At 43.0% G+C, this 18,021-nt stretch overlaps 2 protein-coding genes across 3 annotated transcripts; one reads left to right on the forward strand and one right to left on the reverse strand.

The window, feature by feature from the left end:
- Positions 1 to 162: 162 nt before the first annotated feature.
- On the reverse strand, positions 163 to 12,002 carry LOC139411648 (DTW domain containing 1). Of its 2 annotated transcripts, XM_071158255.1 has the most exons (6): positions 11,909 to 11,979; positions 8,091 to 8,137; positions 7,349 to 7,653; positions 4,344 to 4,481; positions 3,814 to 4,135; positions 3,332 to 3,629 (listed from the first exon to the last, which is right to left on the reverse strand). In XM_071158255.1, the coding sequence occupies exons 3-6, from the start codon at positions 7,643 to 7,645 to the stop codon at positions 3,400 to 3,402; spliced, it is 987 nt and encodes a 328-aa protein (XP_071014356.1). In that variant the 5' UTR covers positions 7,646 to 7,653; positions 8,091 to 8,137; positions 11,909 to 11,979; the 3' UTR covers positions 3,332 to 3,399. The 2 variants fall into 2 exon arrangements, with proteins under 2 accessions (XP_071014357.1, XP_071014356.1); XM_071158256.1 differs by lacking the exon at positions 8,091 to 8,137 and having other exon boundaries at positions 163 to 3,629; positions 11,909 to 12,002.
- A 24-nt stretch (positions 12,003 to 12,026) lies between these two features.
- On the forward strand, positions 12,027 to 17,744 carry LOC139412445 (protein FAM227B-like). Its single transcript, XM_071159233.1, has 9 exons — positions 12,027 to 12,196; positions 13,946 to 14,189; positions 14,325 to 14,368; positions 14,483 to 14,515; positions 14,614 to 14,718; positions 15,698 to 15,796; positions 16,276 to 16,377; positions 16,592 to 16,718; positions 17,638 to 17,744. The coding sequence occupies exons 1-9, from the start codon at positions 12,119 to 12,121 to the stop codon at positions 17,742 to 17,744; spliced, it is 939 nt and encodes a 312-aa protein (XP_071015334.1). The 5' UTR covers positions 12,027 to 12,118.
- Positions 17,745 to 18,021: the final 277 nt, after the last annotated feature.

The following is an 18,021-nucleotide window of genomic DNA, read 5'->3' on the forward strand; positions in this document are numbered from 1 at the left end:
CAACCAGTAAACACCAGCAGCTCAAAACCCTGCAGCGTGTTGATCTAGCCTGTTAAAGGTAATGGAACCTACATGCACAGCGTTCACCATACATACAAATTAAGAACAAGCCGCATTGACAGATGTCCAGCGTAATGAATTCAACCCCAGCCTTTAACAAAATCTTTATACTTCTGTATTCACAGTACATTTCCTTTGGTCATTTTATACTGAAACACAGACCAGGTGATATACTGTTCATAATTCAACATGACATGTTGCACAGTAACAACCATACCGTAGAACATCTGATGGAGGAACCAGAGTTACAAATTAGAGCTGTACGTTGTCCTCCACATAAATCTGAGTTTTAGACAGTAGCTAGGTTTCCATCAGAATATTATAAAAACAATATGCATGTTTATCAAATTGACTTGTTGTGGATAAAAGGCTGATGTAGTGCACATAAGTAACTCTACTGATGGTTTTGTTGCGTTATATAGCAAATGGTTCCACTCTGGCCTTGGCATGTGTGTTCCAACCAACAGCTTGCAGATCCAGTGTAGCTTTAGCCTACATGACATTATTATGGACAAAGAGCCAGATACAGTGTAGCTATAGCCTACATAACATTATTATGGATACAATGTAGCTATAGCCTACATGACATTATTATGGACATAGAGCCAGATACAGTGTAGCTATAGCCTACATGACATTATTATGGACAAAGAGCCAGATACAGTGTAGCTATAGCCTAAATGACATTATTATGGACAAAGAGCCAGATACAGTGTAGCTATAGCCTACATGACATTATTATGGACATAGAGCCAGATACAGTGTAGCTATAGCCTACATGACATTATTATGGACATAGAGCCAGATACGGTGTAGCTATAGCCTACATGACATTATTATGGATACAATGTAGCTATAGCCTACATGACATTATTATGGACATAGAGCCAGATACAGTGTAGCTATAGCCTACATGACATTATTATGGACATAGAGCCAGATACAGTGTAGCTATAGCCTACATGACATTATTATGGACAAAGAGCCAGATACAGTGTAGCTATAGCCTACATGACATTATTATGGACAAAGAGCCAGATTCTTCATTTGTCAAAACGGCAACAAAGCATGGATCATCATGTCACCAGAATAAGACCCTGGATATTTATTGGAAAGGCACATCAAGCCCATCACCTTGTACCTTCACCACCCTGTAAAGTTAACATATTTCATCTGTAGCCTAAATCGTAGTGGGAGGACCACACAAAATGTCAGTGTGCAACTTAAATTTACTTCAATATATGTTTATCTCAATATTAGTGCACAAACGCGTTTTAGACAAAAAGATCCTACCTTGTCTCAGTGGTGCCGCTCTGTACCATCACTCATTCATATATCTTTATGTACATATTTTTTATCCCCTTACACTTGTAGTAGTGTAAGTGTAAGGTAGTAGTTTTGGAATTGTTAGCTAGATTACTTGTTGGTTATTACTGCATTGTCGGAACTAGAAGCACAAGCATTTCGCTACACTCGCATTAACATCTGCTAACCATGTGTATGTGACAAATACAATTTGATTTGGTGATTTTAGACACAAAAAGATCCTATATCCTTTCTACTGACAATGGAGATGTACAGACTACGGCATAAGGGGGAGACAGACAAGCCACCTGCTCTGAATGATGGGTCGCCACTGCCTTGTATAGTGTATTTTGTTTTGTCGACATTTGGAAAGTTACATTTATATTATATCTCTATGGGGAGCGCGCCAAATCTTTTGATGAATTCCAAAACCAAAAAATCTCAAAGTGGAAGAGCAAAACTAAGATGACAAGGCAGGTGAGTGACGTACTTTACTCGCATAAAAAGGCTGGATGGAAAACTGGTTAGTAAGACAGTTTGTCAGCTATTTTTGGAGGCCTTGGTGATGATTGTGTGTGTAGGTAGGTTCTCTCTCCAGTCTCTGTGTCTCCCAGCGGTAGTTTTGGCCTCTCTCTCCTATCTGCAGTCTCTGTGTCTCTCAGCGGTAGTTTTGGCCCCTCTCTCCTATCTCCAGTCTCTGCGTCTCCCAGCGGTAGTTTTGTCCTCTCTCTCCTATCTGCAGTCTCTGTGTCTCTCAGTGGTAGTTTTGGCCTCTCTCTCCAATCTGCAGTCTCTGCATCTCCCAGCGGTAGTTTTGTCCTCTCTCTCCTATCTGCAGTCTCTGTGTCTCTCAGCGGTAGTTTTGGCCTCTCTCTCCTATCTGCAGTCTCTGTGTCTCCCAGCGGTAGTTCTGGCCTCTCTCTCCTATCTGCAGTCTCTCTGTCTCCCAGCGGTAGTTTTGACCTCTCTCTCCTATCTGCAGTCTCTGTATCTCCCAGCGGTAGTTTTGGCCTCTCTCCTATCTGCAGTCTCTGTGTCTCTCAGCGGTAGTTTTGGCCTCTCTCTCCTATCTGCAGTCTCTGCATCTCCCAGCGGTAGTTTTGTCCTCTCTCTCCTATCTGCAGTCTCTGTGTCTCCCAGCGGTAGTTCTGGCCTCTCTCTCCTATCTGCAGTCTCTGTGTCTCTCAGCGGTAGTTTTGGCCTCTCTCTCCTATCTGCAGTCTCTGTGTCTCTCAGCGGTAGTTTTGGCCTCTCTCCTATCTGCAGTCTCTTCGTCTCTCAGCGGTAGTTTTGGCCTCTCTCTCCTATCTCCAGTCTCTGTGTCTCTCAGCGGTAGTTTTGGCCTCTCTCTCCTATCTGCAGTCTCTGCGTCTCTCAGCGGTAGTTTTGGCCTCTCTCTCCTATCTGCAGTCTCTGTGTCTCTCAGCGGTAGTTTTGGCCTCTCTCTCCTATCTGCAGTCTCTGCGTCTCTCAGCGGTAGTTTTGGCCTCTCTCTCCTATCTGCAGTCCCTGTGTCTCTCAGCGGTAGTTTTGGCCTCTCTCTCCTATCTGCAGTCTCTGTGTCTCTCAGCGGTAGTTTTGGCCTCTCTCTCCTATCTGCAGTCTCTGCATCTCTCAGCGGTAGTTTTGGCCTCTCTCTCCTATCTGCAGTCCCTGTGTCTCTCAGCGGTAGTTTTGGCCTCTCTCTCCTATCTGCAGTCTCTGTGTCTCTCAGCGGTAGTTTTGGCCTCTCTCCTATCTGCAGTCTCTGCGTCTCTCAGCGGTAGTTTTGGCCTCTCTCTCCTATCTGCAGTCTCTGCATCTCTCAGCGGTAGTTTTGGCCTCTCTCTCCTCCCTGCAGCCTCAGCGTCTCTCAGCGGTAGTTTTGGCCTCTCTCTCCTATCTGCAGTCTCTTCGTCTCTCAGCAGTAGTTTTGGCCTCTCTCTCCTATCTGCAGTCCCTGTGTCTCTCAGCAGTAGTTTTGGCCTCTCTCTCCTATCTGCAGTCCCTGTGTCTCTCAGCAGTAGTTTTGGCCTCTCTCTCCTCCCTGCAGCCTCAGCGTCTCCCAGCGGTTGTCTTAGCCTTGTTGATCAGTGTGTGTAGGTAACAGTAGAAGTACATCAGGTTGTCGTACTGTCCTGTGTACACCTGTCTCAGACACAGCTCCTGGTAGTCCTTGAGGAAGTAGTAGACAGCCTCTATGGTTGCCAGGTAGGTGTCTGGAGAACCTTTCTGATGGCGCCAGAAACACGTCTTCCTGGTCTTCAGCTCCACACGGAGCAACGCTGCAGGAACAGAGAAAAGAACAGTGCATCAGTCATTATCAGGGCCAGGAGTTTGTCCTGTTCACATTGTGACCCGACCAGGAAAAACTCTGGGCTCTTGTTGTAGGCTATAACTAGGTAATAACAAAGTAGTTATGTAATGTACAGCACTTTAAGCTACATCAATGCTATCTATCATAATTACCCTGTAGTCTCTCATCTGTGATGATTCTGGTGGTCTGGTTCCATGTGCTGTCGATGAACACCACTCTCTGGAGGGGACAGGCCCCTGGTGTCTCAGTCTGGCCCTCTATCCCTGCTTCCCCTCCCCTCTCTTCTGTGTGTGTGGCTCCTGATGTGTGTCCCTCAGCCTGCTGTGTGGCCCCTGGCGTCTCCTCGGCTCTGGGCCTCTTTGGGGACGGTTCCTCATCTGGGGAGGCAGCTGACTTCATGACAGCCAGGTTCTGTAATCTCCCTGTCATCTCCTCCACTGAGACTGATCCAGGACCAGGGAACACCAGCACTACCTAAACATGCACGCACACACACCCAATACTTGTCACAGTCATTTCAAGTCAACATAATACAAATGGTATTAATATTATCTAATCAGGTTACGTTAAAATGACACATTTTGATGTATATGATGTGGTAAACAAACTGTTTATTAGTTAATCAGGCTCACATTGTTCTCTGAATATTTGTTCATATGAAGATGAGGAAAAGCTGACTAACTTTGTCATCTTCATACTCAGGTATGCAGGGGTAGGTGTAGATGGTGACATCATCGGGGGCGAGGATCTTGGCGTGTATGGCTGTGCTCTTCCCATCAACCTCACTGGGATGCTTGATGATGTCAATCTTTATAGGGAGCTGCAAACACAAGTTAGAGGAAGTTTACAGTGTGACCAACCATGTTCATCCATTACAGGTCAGGTATTACCAATACAAACAGTCAACACAGGTACTGTGAATTGTCTCAAACTTGTATCTATACCTACACCATAAGCTTGATCAATTAGTTGAATCAGGTGTGTTCTTTCATGCTGGGCTGTAACAAAAGCCTGCATCTGCACCAGAACCGAAGTACACTTCAATTTAGTGTGTGAGGCACCGTAAGTAGTACCACTATCTCTGACAGCCTATGTCTGCAGGCTAGTGCTTTAATAAAACCAATCAGACTGGCAACTACAAGCCTGTGTGCTTTAATAAAACCAATCAGACTGGCCACTACAAGCCTGTGTGCTTTAATAAAACCAATCAGACTGGCCACTACAAGCCTGTGTGCTTTAATAAAACCAATCAGACTGGCCACTACAAGCCTGTGTGCTTTAATAAAACCAATCAGACTGGCCACTACAAGCCTGTGTGCTTTAATAAAACCAATCAGACTGGCCACTACAAGCCTGTGTGCTTTAATAAAACCAATCAGACTGGCAACTACAAGCCTGTGTGCTTTAATAAAACCAATCAGACTGGCCACTACAAGCCTGTGTGCTTTAATAAAACCAATCAGACTGGCCACTACAAGCCTGTGTGCTTTAATAAAACCAATCAGACTGGCCACTACAAGCCTGTGTGCTTTAATAAAACCAATCAGACTGGCAACTACAAGCCTGTGTGCTTTAATAAAACCAATCAGACTGGCCACTACAAGCCTGTGTGCTTTAATAAAACCAATCAGACTGGCCACTACAAGCCTGTGTGCTTTAATAAAACCAATCAGACTGGCCACTACAAGCCTGTGTGCTTTAATAAAAACCAATCAGACTGGCAACTACAAGCCTGTGTGCTTTAATAAAACCAATCAGACTGGCCACTACAAGCCTGTGTGCTTTAATAAAACCAATCAGACTGGCCACTACAAGCCTGTGTGCTTTAATAAAACCAATCAGACTGGCCACTACAAGCCTGTGTGCTTTAATAAAAACCAATCAGACTGGCAACTACAAGCCTGTGTGCTTTAATAAAACCAATCAGACTGGCAACTACAAGCCTGTGTGCTTTAATAAAACCAATCAGACTGGCCACTACAAGCCTGTGTGCTTTAATAAAACCAATCAGACTGGCAACTACAAGCCTGTGTGCTTTAATAAAACCAATCAGACTGGCAACTACAAGCCTGTGTGCTTTAATAAAACCAATCAGACTGGCCACTACAAGCCTGTGTGCTTTAATAAAAACCAATCAGACTGGCAACTACAAGCCTGTGTGCTTTAATAAAACCAATCAGACTGGCCACTACAAGCCTGTGTGCTTTAATAAAACCAATCAGACTGGCCACTACAAGCCTATGTGCTTTAATAAAACCAATCAGACTGGCAACTACAAGCCTGTGTGCTTTAATAAAAACCAATCAGACTGGCCACTACAAGCCTGTGTGCTTTAATAAAACCAATCAGACTGGCCACTACAAGCCTGTGTGCTTTAATAAAACCAATCAGACTGGCCACTACAAGCCTGTGTGCTTTAATAAAACCAATCAGACTGGCAACTACAAGCCTGTGTGCTTTAATAAAACCAATCAGACTGGCCACTACAAGCCTGTGTGCTTTAATAAAACCAATCAGACTGGCCACTACAAGCCTGTGTGCTTTAATAAAACCAATCAGACTGGCCACTACAAGCCTGTGTGCTTTAATAAAACCAATCAGACTGGCAACTACAAGCCTGTGTGCTTTAATAAAACCAATCAGACTGGCAACTACAAGCCTGTGTGCTTTAATAAAACCAATCAGACTGGCCACTACAAGCCTGTGTGCTTTAATAAAACCAATCAGACTGGCCACTACAAGCCTGTGTGCTTTAATAAAACCAATCAGACTGGCAACTACAAGCCTGTGTGCTTTAATAAAACCAATCAGACTGGCCACTACAAGCCTGTGTGCTTTAATAAAACCAATCAGACTGGCCACTACAAGCCTGTGTGCTTTAATAAAACCAATCAGACTGGCAACTACAAGCCTGTGTGCTTTAATAAAACCAATCAGACTGGCCACTACAAGCCTGTGTGCTTTAATAAAACCAATCAGACTGGCCACTACAAGCCTGTGTGCTTTAATAAAAACCAATCAGACTGGCAACTACAAGCCTGTGTGCTTTAATAAAACCAATCAGACTGGCAACTACAAGCCTGTGTGCTTTAATAAAACCAATCAGACTGGCCACTACAAGCCTGTGTGCTTTAATAAAACCAATCAGACTGGCAACTACAAGCCTGTGTGCTTTAATAAAACCAATCAGACTGGCCACTACAAGCCTGTGTGCTTTAATAAAACCAATCAGACTGGCCACTACAAGCCTGTGTGCTTTAATAAAACCAATCAGACTGGCCACTACAAGCCTGTGTGCTTTAATAAAACCAATCAGACTGGCCACTACAAGCCTGTGTGCTTTAATAAAACCAATCAGACTGGCCACTACAAGCCTGTGTGCTTTAATAAAACCAATCAGACTGGCCACTACAAGCCTGTGTGCTTTAATAAAACCAATCAGACTGGCCACTACAAGCCTGTGTGCTTTAATAAAACCAATCAGACTGGCCACTACAAGCCTGTGTGCTTTAATAAAACCAATCAGACTGGCCACTACAAGCCTGTGTGCTTTAATAAAACCAATCAGACTGGCAACTACAAGCCTGTGTGCTTTAATAAAACCAATCAGACTGGCCACTACAAGCCTGTGTGTGTTATGTTTAATAAGGCCAATAAGGAGAACAGAGCTCCAGATCTTTCCCTGACCTTGACAGAGGGGATTTCCTGCTGGCTGACGCCCACTAAAGAGCAGCAGGTGTAGCAGAAGAACATCCGGGAGCCTCCGCAGCTAGAACACTTCAGCCTGCCCCTCTGCTGTGCCTGCTCCAGCTCCCTGTGTGGAGCCAGCTTCAGACCATGGAGGGGAGGGGAGGCAGGGACAGGGTTCTGTTTGGTTACTGGTTTGGAGTCCTTGTCAGGTTGTTGGGTTTTAGCCAGTGGTGATTTGGGAGAGGAGGACACGTCCACACCACTGGGACTGGCTATCACGTCCGAACTGGACATCCTACTGACTGACAACAAACAAAACATCAAACTGGAGAATCAGGTGCACAGCCTGGGACGTAGTTATACCAGTTAGCTATGTAGTTGGCTCGCTACTAAGCAAGGCACAACAAATAAGTCAAAAGCCCGCATTTCAAAACATTGCAATATGGACAACTCATATGGACAACTCATATGGACAACTCATATGGACAACTCATATGGATAACTCATTCAAAAGATATAGAATTTTAAATCAATGATCACAAGAAAATGCAATGAGTCATTTCTAAAAAAATATATGGTTTAAATACATTAATACCAATGATGAAAAAAGACAATGTTGACACAGGTATGTTGATTATTGGTCTATAGAGAACTTTTCTACCCATCTCAGCTAAAGTGGGGTGGGTAATACTCAGTAGTTAGTATGGTTGGTTTTGGAGTGGGACTGTGTAATACATACCCAGCAGCACCACGTTCTCCGCCCTCTCTAACGCCCAATGCAATATACTGTAATAGACACATGGGATACATATTGGCTTGTAGAAAGGTATAAAAGTTGTCTCAGCTAACGTGGGCTGGACAATACTCAGTAGGGTCTCTTACCAGGGTTTCCATTAGCTGGTAATCCTCTGCTTTTGGCCGTTCTTTTTTTATGCAGATAAAATAGTTGCCGGCCAAATTGACCGGAAGAAAAAAACAATGGTAGACAGGCTATCAGTGCATCACCCACCACTTCACAATGGTAGACAGGCTATCAGTGTATCACCCACCACTTCACAATGGTAGACTGGCTATCAGTGCATCACCCGCCACTTCACAATGGTAGACAGGCTATCAGTGCATCACCCACCACTTCACAATGGTAGACAGGCTATCAGTGCATCACCCACCACTTCACAATGGTAGACTGGCTATCAGTGTATCACCCACCACTTCACAATGGTAGACAGGCTATCAGTGCATCACCCACCACTTCACAATGGTAGACAGGCTATCAGTGTATCACCCACCACTTCACAATGGTAGACAGGCTATCAGTGCATCACCCACCACTTCACAATGGTAGACAGGCTATCAGTGCATCACCCACCACTTCACAATGGTAGACAGGCTATCAGTGCATCACCCGCCACTTCACAATGGTAGACAGGCTATCAGTGCATCACCCGCCACTTCACAATGGTAGACAGGCTATCAGTGCATCACCCACCACTTCACAATGGTAGACAGGCATCACCCACCACTTCACAATGGTAGACAGGCATCACCCACCACTTCACAATGGTAGACAGGCATCACCCACCACTTCACAATGGTAGACAGGCATCACCCACCACTTCACAATGGTAGACAGGCATCACCCACCACTTCACAATGGTAGACAGGCATCACCCACCACTTCACAATGGTAGACAGGCATCACCCACCACTTCACAATGGTAGACAGGCATCACCCACCACTTCACAATGGTAGACAGGCATCACCCACCACTTCACAATGGTAGACAGGCATCACCCACCACTTCACAATGGTAGACAGGCATCACCCACCACTTCACAATGGTAGACAGGCATCACCCACCACTTCACAATGGTAGACAGGCATCACCCACCACTTCACAATGGTAGACAGGCTATCAGTACATCACCCACCACTTCACAATGGTAGACAGGCTATCAGTGCATCACCCACCACTTCACAATGGTAGACAGGCTATCAGTGCATCACCCACCACTTCACAATGTGCGCTGGAGGAAGTATACATTTTTAAAACATACTTAATTGTTTGAAACCCGAATGTTTTACCACATTGTGAGGCACGTCTTACATTGCTTGAAAATCCAACCATAGAAACATGTAGGCAATTATTTTATAAAGACTTCATAGGCATCACACGAGTTTCAAGTTTGGGGAGCATATCATTTCTTCTACCGATCTGTGCCAGTTATGATCTTCATATGCACATTTTCATGGAATAGTTTAATTTCAACAATAACATTTTTGTTTCTCAATCATTGTCTTGTGGTTAATCAAAACATTCTTCATGTTAATCAGCACCAGTCTCTGACATATGGACACATTTATACACAGATCATTGGCGGTTAAATAGCTTAAATGATCAGCTGGAGCTCAGAGATGGCCCATGCAGCCGTTGGCCTAGAACTTCCATTATCAACTAAGTTAAAATACATAAAGCCGACAAATAAAAACAGTAGAAAATATACTGATAAATTCAGATTCTTTCACATTCATCTCTCAACTCAACTTGTCTGTCTGCCTCCCTTTCTGTCTGTCTGTCTGCCTCCCTTGGCTTGAGCTATCACTAGTGAAGCGCAACATTGTATCAAATCAATCAACTGGATCTGACCCAAAGCTGTCTCTAGTGAACTTGCAACGATCAACTAGTCTATTCCGGGCCCTCAGAGTTTCCTCAGAGATTTTTGCGCAAGGGAAACTTATTTTATGACTGGATATATGAGATCATCAGATCATGATATTTTTCTCTTTCACACCGAGGCTCGGTGATTATCGAGGGGGACTATTAGGAGGCCTACTGTGAGGAACTATTAGGAGGCCTACTGTGAGGAACTATTAGGAGGCCTACTGTGAGGAACTATTAGGAGGCCTACTGTGAGGAACTATTAGGAGGCCTACTGTGAGGAACTATTAGGAGGCCTACTGTGAGGAACTATTAGGAGGCCTACTGTGAGGAACTATTAGGAGGCCTACTGTGAGGAACTATTAGGAGGCCTACTGTGAGGAACTATTAGGCAATCATTTGCAATGGAAGTAATACAAAAATAAAACTTTTGACTGACTGTGTGAGGTGAAGAAAATAATTACTAAAGCTCAGCTTATTAGTGGTGGACATGGTGATTTAAGACAATCAAAAATCGAACATCCCTAAATGGGCATTTTCTTACATTTGTGCCCAACAGGCCAGGTAGGCTACTTCTATGCGTGCTCAGGCGCGTCGGTTCCCTCAACATTAACAAGACAGAAACAAGGCCCATGCTCATTGCTCACATGGAGCACTCCAAACAAATGGCAATGACTACTGTGTATTTCCCAACCCACTTTAGCTGAGACTGGTCAAAAAGTTCTCTCTACAAGCCAATGTGTATTGCTTTGGGGATTATAGATTTTTTTAAATTTGATTTAACTAGGCAGATTGGGTGGAGTGAAAAGCCAGCAGCAGGCTGTGCGACACAGCCCCCACCAAAACTAGTAGAGACCCTACTGAGTATTTCCCACCCCAGTTTAGCTGAGACAGGCATAGCAGCGGGAAGTAGGAGTGCTGTGTCGCAAAAAAAAAATGGGGGGAAAAAATGAACCTTTTTGGGGGGGGTTCCACAAAAGTAGTGCACTGGGCATTTAATAGTGCTGTATTAGTGGACCCATATAGCAATCAACAGGCCCCCCCCCCCCCCAAAAAAAAGTTCTCTACAAGCCAATAAGTATCCCACATACAGTGTATTGCATTGCAGAGATAGGAGTGGTTGAAGTAAGGAGTCATCAGTACTCTGTATTAAACCCGTTGCCCAGCACAAGAGACCCATTTAAGTTTTGCAGAATCTATTGAATCATTTCAATAACATTATTTGTATTTTGTTAAAAGTGTATTTATTTAAATATAGCCTACACAATAGCTTAACATATCAGTATCTGTGTAAATGTATACAAATAAATGCGGTATAAATAATACAATATTTAAATTATCCATACATTTATTCAGAGGTGGTTGCAATGCTGTGAAAGTTGTACCACAGAACAATGAGACAGATATTTCACCGGGTGTATAAATGTGAAACTTCTGCTTAGCGTTTCCACAGTAAGAGGAAGCCCAGTGGGAGAATATTATTGCTAGACCGGGCTAATATAATCTGGCTAGCTCGTGCTTGGCTCTGCCCACTATGACTAATTTGTTCCGATTGGAAACGACAGGCTGTGGTCTATCTTGATTTAGTTATAAAACTATTTGGTTGTACTGCACTAGAGTGCAAAAAAAAAATATTACCAAAGTTTAGCATGTCTTTGCAGGGGGAATGCTGGGCATAATATCCTGTTGCTAGGAGAACGGTAATGTCAGACCTGCAGTGTGTAAGCAAAGAGTTGTATAACTATTGTGCTAACTTAGTTAGCTAGAATCGTGTTGCAGATAATGATAGCTAGCTAAATTAGTTTGAGGCTATAAACACGTTCATATAGCGATACAAGGAATGTTTTTATCTAACAGTGGAAGACATAAATACCATTTCACAATTCATTAACGTTACCTGTTTAAAATGAGACTTGATCCAATTGATTTAGAGCAATTGTATATGTACTCTGAAGCGGAGCAAGCATGGACTCGCTCTACACCGGAAGTGTCAACCGGAAGAAGTTAGCGGCGCTAATGTTAATGACAGCTGTTACCTAGCAACGGAACACATGCGTAATATTTTGACACTCAGGGCTGAGCATCTTTGGAGGGTCAGAGACAAAACATGGCTAAACAACAAGACCCAGAGGACGATGAAGAAATCCTGAGCACGTTTGAAAAGTTTGTTCGGAATCAGGGACTGGTAAGAAAAGCCTTATAAACAATGGTTATTTATTAGAGACTGCTGCCAATGTGTTAATTTGACGTTAGCTAACGTTAACAAGTAGTTCCTAGCACAGTCCAGGCAAGATTACATAGTGTAGGCAATTTTGTTTTCTACCATGTGTTAAGCTGTAAGAATTCACTTGCTAATTGTATACACTACCGGTCAAAAGTTTTAGAACACCTACTCATTCAAGGGTTTTTCTTAATTTTTTACTATTTTCTACATTGTAGAATAATAGTTAAGACATCATAACTATGAAATAACACATATGGAATCATGTAGTAACCCAAAAAGTGTTAAACAAATCAAAATATATTTTATGGTTGAGATTCTTCAAATAGCCACCCTATTTGAAGGAGTTCCCACATATGCTGAGCACTTGTTGGCTGCTTTTCCTTCACTCTGCGGTCCGACTCACCCCAAACCATCTCATTTGGGTTGAGGTTGGGTGATTGTGGAGGCCAGGTCATCTGATGCAGCACTCCATCACTCGTCATCTTGGTAAAAATGGCCCTTACACAGCCTGGAGGTGTGTTGGGTCATTGTCCTGTTGAAAAACAAACGATAGTCCCGCTAAGCTCAAACCAGATGGGATGGCATATCGCTGCAGAATGCTGTGGTAGCCATGCTGGTTAAGTGTGCCTTGAATTCTAAATACCAGCAAAGCACCATCACACCTCCTCCTCCATGCTTTACGGTGGGAAATACACATGCGGAGATCATCCGTTCACCCACATCACGTCTCACGTGGCGGTTGGAACCAAAAATATCAAATTTGGACTCCAGACCAAATGATACATTTCCACTGGTTTAATGTCCATTGCTCATGTTTCTTGGCCCAAGCAAGTCTCTTCTTCTTATTGGTGTCCTTTAGTAGTGGTTTCTTTGCAGCAATTCGACCCTGAAGGCCTGATTCACACAGTCTCATCTGAACAGTTGATGTTGAGATGTGTCTGTTACTTGAACTCTGTGAAGCATTTATTTGGGCTGCAATTTCTGAGGCTGGTAACTCTAATGAACTTATCATCTGCAGCAGAGGTAACTCTGGTTCTTCCTTTCCTGTGGAGGTCCTCATGAGAGCCAGTTTCATCATAGCGCTTGATGGTTTTTGCGACTGCACTTGAAGAAACTTTCAAAGTTCTTGAAATGTTCCGTATCGACTGACCTTCATGTCTTAAAGTTATGATGGTCTGTTGTTTCTCTTTGCATATTTCTGCAGTTCATATGGACTTGGTCAATTACCAAAATAGGGCTATCTTCTGTATACCACCCCTACATTTGTCACAACACAACTGATTGGCTCAAACACATTAAGAAGAAAAGAAATTCCACAAATTAACTTTTAAGAAATGCATTCCAGGTGACTACCTCATGAAGATGTTTTAGAGAATGCCAAGAGTGTGCAATGCTGCATCAAGGCAAAGGGTGGCTATTTGAAGAATCTCAAATATAAAATATATTTAGATTTGTTTTACACTTTTTTGGTTACTACATGAGTCCATGTGTTATTTCATAGTTTTTATGTCTTCACTAATATTCTAAAATGTAGAAAATAGTAAAAAATGAAGAAAAACCCTTGAATGAGTATTGGTGTTCTAAAACTTTTGACCGGTAGTGTAGGTATTTGAGATGGAAAACAACATGATAATAATCAACATAAATACTCACATATAACAAATAGGCCTACATCATGATACTGAAACGGTCTCTCAACATTTTCTGTAGGTTGACTGGCCCGTGGCGTTTGAGGAGAATATAGAGATATCATCCCACTTCAAACATTACAGTCATCCCAGACAGATATATGACTACTTTAAAGTAAACGTGCCATTCCCAGTGGACGTCACCATGTCCTTCTCCAAGAGCATAGAGGAGCTATATTCCAAGATAAAACTACATGCATCCATAATGTCACAAGAACAGAGCAAAAACAAGAATGGGGAGTCAGTGTTTGATGACATGAATAAATGTAAGTAGCTTCACTACCCACAGCTCTCAAATTCACCATCAGGCCAAATTGTATATTTCTAACCCAGGTCATTGAAACATAGGGCTGCTGTGAAGTGGTGATACCGTTGCCATTATCTCAATGTTTCTTTCTCAGATAAAATGTATGTGCAAAGAGCACATCGAATCATGAAAGAGCAGGTAATGATTTCAGACAGTGAAATTGCAGAGTTGCAGTTATAATTATTTGTATTAGATTTGATCATTTATATAGGATGATTCTGATTTACAACAACATTGACTGTTTAATTCCAGAGTGAGGCAGTGTCGCGGAGCTTGGACATCAAGGTGAGTCTGTTGTCTTGTCTGTTTATGGCTCTTTACACCATGAGGGACATATCTCTCTGGTGTTTACTTAGTTAAACTAATGAGTTGTGTTTCTCCAGGACTATGACTACCCAGGGTTTGCTGCAGTCGAGGACACTGACATCCCAGGACATCCTGATGCCTTACAGCATTTGGACAGAGTATCAGAGGCCCAAGGCTTTAATGTACGTACCTTCAAACTCAAATCGTGTGTGTGCGTGTGTGTGTGCGTGCGTGCGTGCGTGCGTGCGTGAGAGAGAGAGAGAGTACCAGACCAGAGTTCTGCTCTCCCTCATCACAGGGGAATACTGTGGCAGCTCTGCAACCAATCACATTAATCTAAGGAGCAGCCAGGCTCCTATTAAAGTCCTGTAGTATTAACAGTTCCAGGCTGCATCCTAAATGGTACCCTATTCCCTATATAGTGCACTACTTTTAAACCAGGGCCTGTAGAGTTTCCCATAGGGCTATGGTCAAAAGTAGTTCAGTATACAGAAACGGAGAGACAAATGAAAGGCAGAGTAAACCAGAGCTGGGCTAGGTCTTATTTATGACCACAAACACTAATATCCATCCATTGTACTGAAAGCCAGATGTGGCCGGTCCGGGTGATGGAGAGCAGACTTGTTATGTTATGTCAGGTCTCACAGATACCTGAGCTGTCACAGCTTTTAGGAAAAAGAGAAAGGGATCGCATGCAAACTTCGCATGCTTGTCAAGCACATGTGTATTGAATGTGGCCCTCTCCTGCTCTCGGTGCATGCGGTCGGATTCGACTGCATTCCAAGCACACATGATTAATCTCTCACATATGTACTGTAGCTATGCTGCTGTGTCAGTCTTTAACAACAGGGTGGATTGGTATTCATTGAAAAGTAGATTAGAGATTAGCTAGTTATCTGTAATGCTTTATTTAACACTCCTGTGTCAGCTGGTATTTACCGACACAATTGGGAACTACCTACCAACAGTAAGGTCATGGTGGCTGTTTCACTGAGTTATCAAAATACTAAAGAATAATTATTGAGCAATTATTATGTAATTACCACTTTGCAATTACCATTTTAATTGCTGTGTGTACATAACAGAACAATTCCGTCTCATTGGGGTTAGGCTAATCATCATTAATCCTGCCGTATGTGTGTGTATGATTCTTTACTGCAGCCAGGCTTCCTGAAGATCTGGAGGCCGTTCTTTCTGTGTGATCTGTCCGTGGCTGTTCTCAAAGACACATTCTGGTGGTTCTTCCTCCACAGATTTAAGGTGACTTCACTCCAACCTTTGGGTCGCACTATATCAACAGACATTGCAACCAAGACATCTAACTTTGATACATATATTAACATGAGGCAGATGATGGGGAGGCTCGTCTTTTACTCCAGCCTGTACAGTACATCCATCTGGTAATCCAACTGGTAATATAGTATTTATAGATGAATGTGATTTAGAGGAAATGCGTGCAGTGAAAATGATCTTATCTGAAGGTTTCTGCCAGATTCCACAACTAAGTTATGATATACTCAGTATTAGGCAGAGGCAGTCTTAAACACGTATTCACAATAGAACTATTGAAATATCTAAATATTGTACGTAATAGTTCCTGATAGAGTTGAGTAAATGATGAAATGTATAGCTCTGTGCATACATTTATTTTAGAATATGTTCTGACAGTTGTTGATGCTGTCAGGTTAGGTAGCCTGCAGTACCTTACAGTGTGGAATTGTGTGTCAATATCCTCCCAGCCTAATGTGGAGGAGGAGAGCCAGTTGTTTGATCGGATCTCTGGAGCCTTTGTCTCTCTGCTGATGACCGTTCAGATGGACCTGAAGGACAAGCTCTTTAAGGTACTTATGTATATTTAACAAACACTGTTATCCAGAGAGACTTACATTCAGAGCATTCAGCTGTCACAGTCATTGCAAGTAGAACCTTCTTCAAAAACAGCTGCTGTCTGCAAAATCACTGCTTCTAACTTCCTTGAAGAAAAGACAAGTATCAGTGTTTGTGCAAGACAAGACAAGTGCAGCAGTTACAGTAAAGACTTTGTGTGTGTTCCAGGTGTATGCAGACTGCCTGGCCCAGGCGGTCTATGCAGCGTTCTACGGAGCGTTCCCTGAGTCCATGGAACGTCTAGGCCATGACTTCAAGACAGACCTGGCTGACCTCATCTCCCTCTGGGTGTCAGGTTAGTGTTATTGTTTGGGTCTGGTGATCACGGCATGCAACCACATCACGCTGTATTTAGAGAGCAGTTTAACATCTAAATGCATTACAGACTTTCTACACAACAAAATGACAAACTGTAAATGACAAAGAACAACAAAGATCAAATCAAAATGTATTTGTCACATGCTTGGTAAACAACAGGTGTAGACTAACAGTGAAATGCTTACTTACGGGCCCTTCTCAACAATGCAGAGAGAAAATAGAAACATTTTAGAAAAAAATTGTAACACGAGGAATAAATACACAGTGAGTAATGATAATTTGGGGTACCCGGGGTACCCGTACTGAGTCGGTGTACAATGTCATTTAGGTAGATATGTACATATAGGTAGTGGTAAAGTGACTACGCAACAGGATAGATAATAAACAGTAGCAGCAGCGTATGTGATGAGTCAAAAGAGTTAGTGTAAAAAGGGTCAACGCAGACAGTCCAGGTAGCTATGTTGTTATCTATTTAGCAGTCTTATGGCTTGGGGGTAGAAGCTGTTCAGGGTGTTGTTGGTTCCAGACCAGCACCGGTAACGATTGCACCGGTATTGCATGCCATTCGGTAGCAGAGACACCAGTCTATGTCTTGGGTGGCTGGAGTCTGACAGTTTTTGGGCCGTCCTTTTTTTTAATTTAAATTTATTTTTGTTCACCTTTATTTAACCAGGCAAGTCAGTTAAGAACAAATTCTTATTTTCAATGACAGCCTAGGAACAGTGGGTTAACTGCCTGTTCAGGGGCAGAACGACAGCTTTGGGATTTGAACTTGCAACCTTCCGGTTACTAGTCCAACGCTCTAACCACTAGGCTACCCTGCCGCCCCTTTGATAAGAACAACATACATTTAGTGTTTAAAAATAGTTTGCCTGTCTCCTATGTGTCTCTGTTAGGTGTGAAGCCCACCCTGTTGTCATGGCAGAGCTGGAACCTGGGCTGGCTGGATCCTGTAGACACGTCCGGGAAGAGCCATGGAGAGTCAGCATGTGGTAAGACCTGATCTACTGACCTGTTGTTTCAGATTTACTGAGGGTTTACATCTACTGACCTGTTGTTTCAGATTCACATCTACTGACCTGTTGTTTCAGATTTACTGAGGGTTTACATCTACTGACCTGTTGTTTCAGATTCACATCTACTGACCTGTTGTTTCAGATTTACATCTACTGACCTGTTGTTTCAGATTTACTGAGGGTTTACATCTACTGACCTGTTGTTTCAGATTCACATCTACTGAGCTGTTGTTTCAGATTTACTGAGGGTTTACATCTACTGAC

Source organism: Oncorhynchus clarkii, chromosome 6 (genome assembly GCF_045791955.1).
Source record: "Oncorhynchus clarkii lewisi isolate Uvic-CL-2024 chromosome 6, UVic_Ocla_1.0, whole genome shotgun sequence".
In the NCBI taxonomy this organism is placed as follows: Eukaryota; Metazoa; Chordata; class Actinopteri; order Salmoniformes; family Salmonidae; genus Oncorhynchus; species Oncorhynchus clarkii.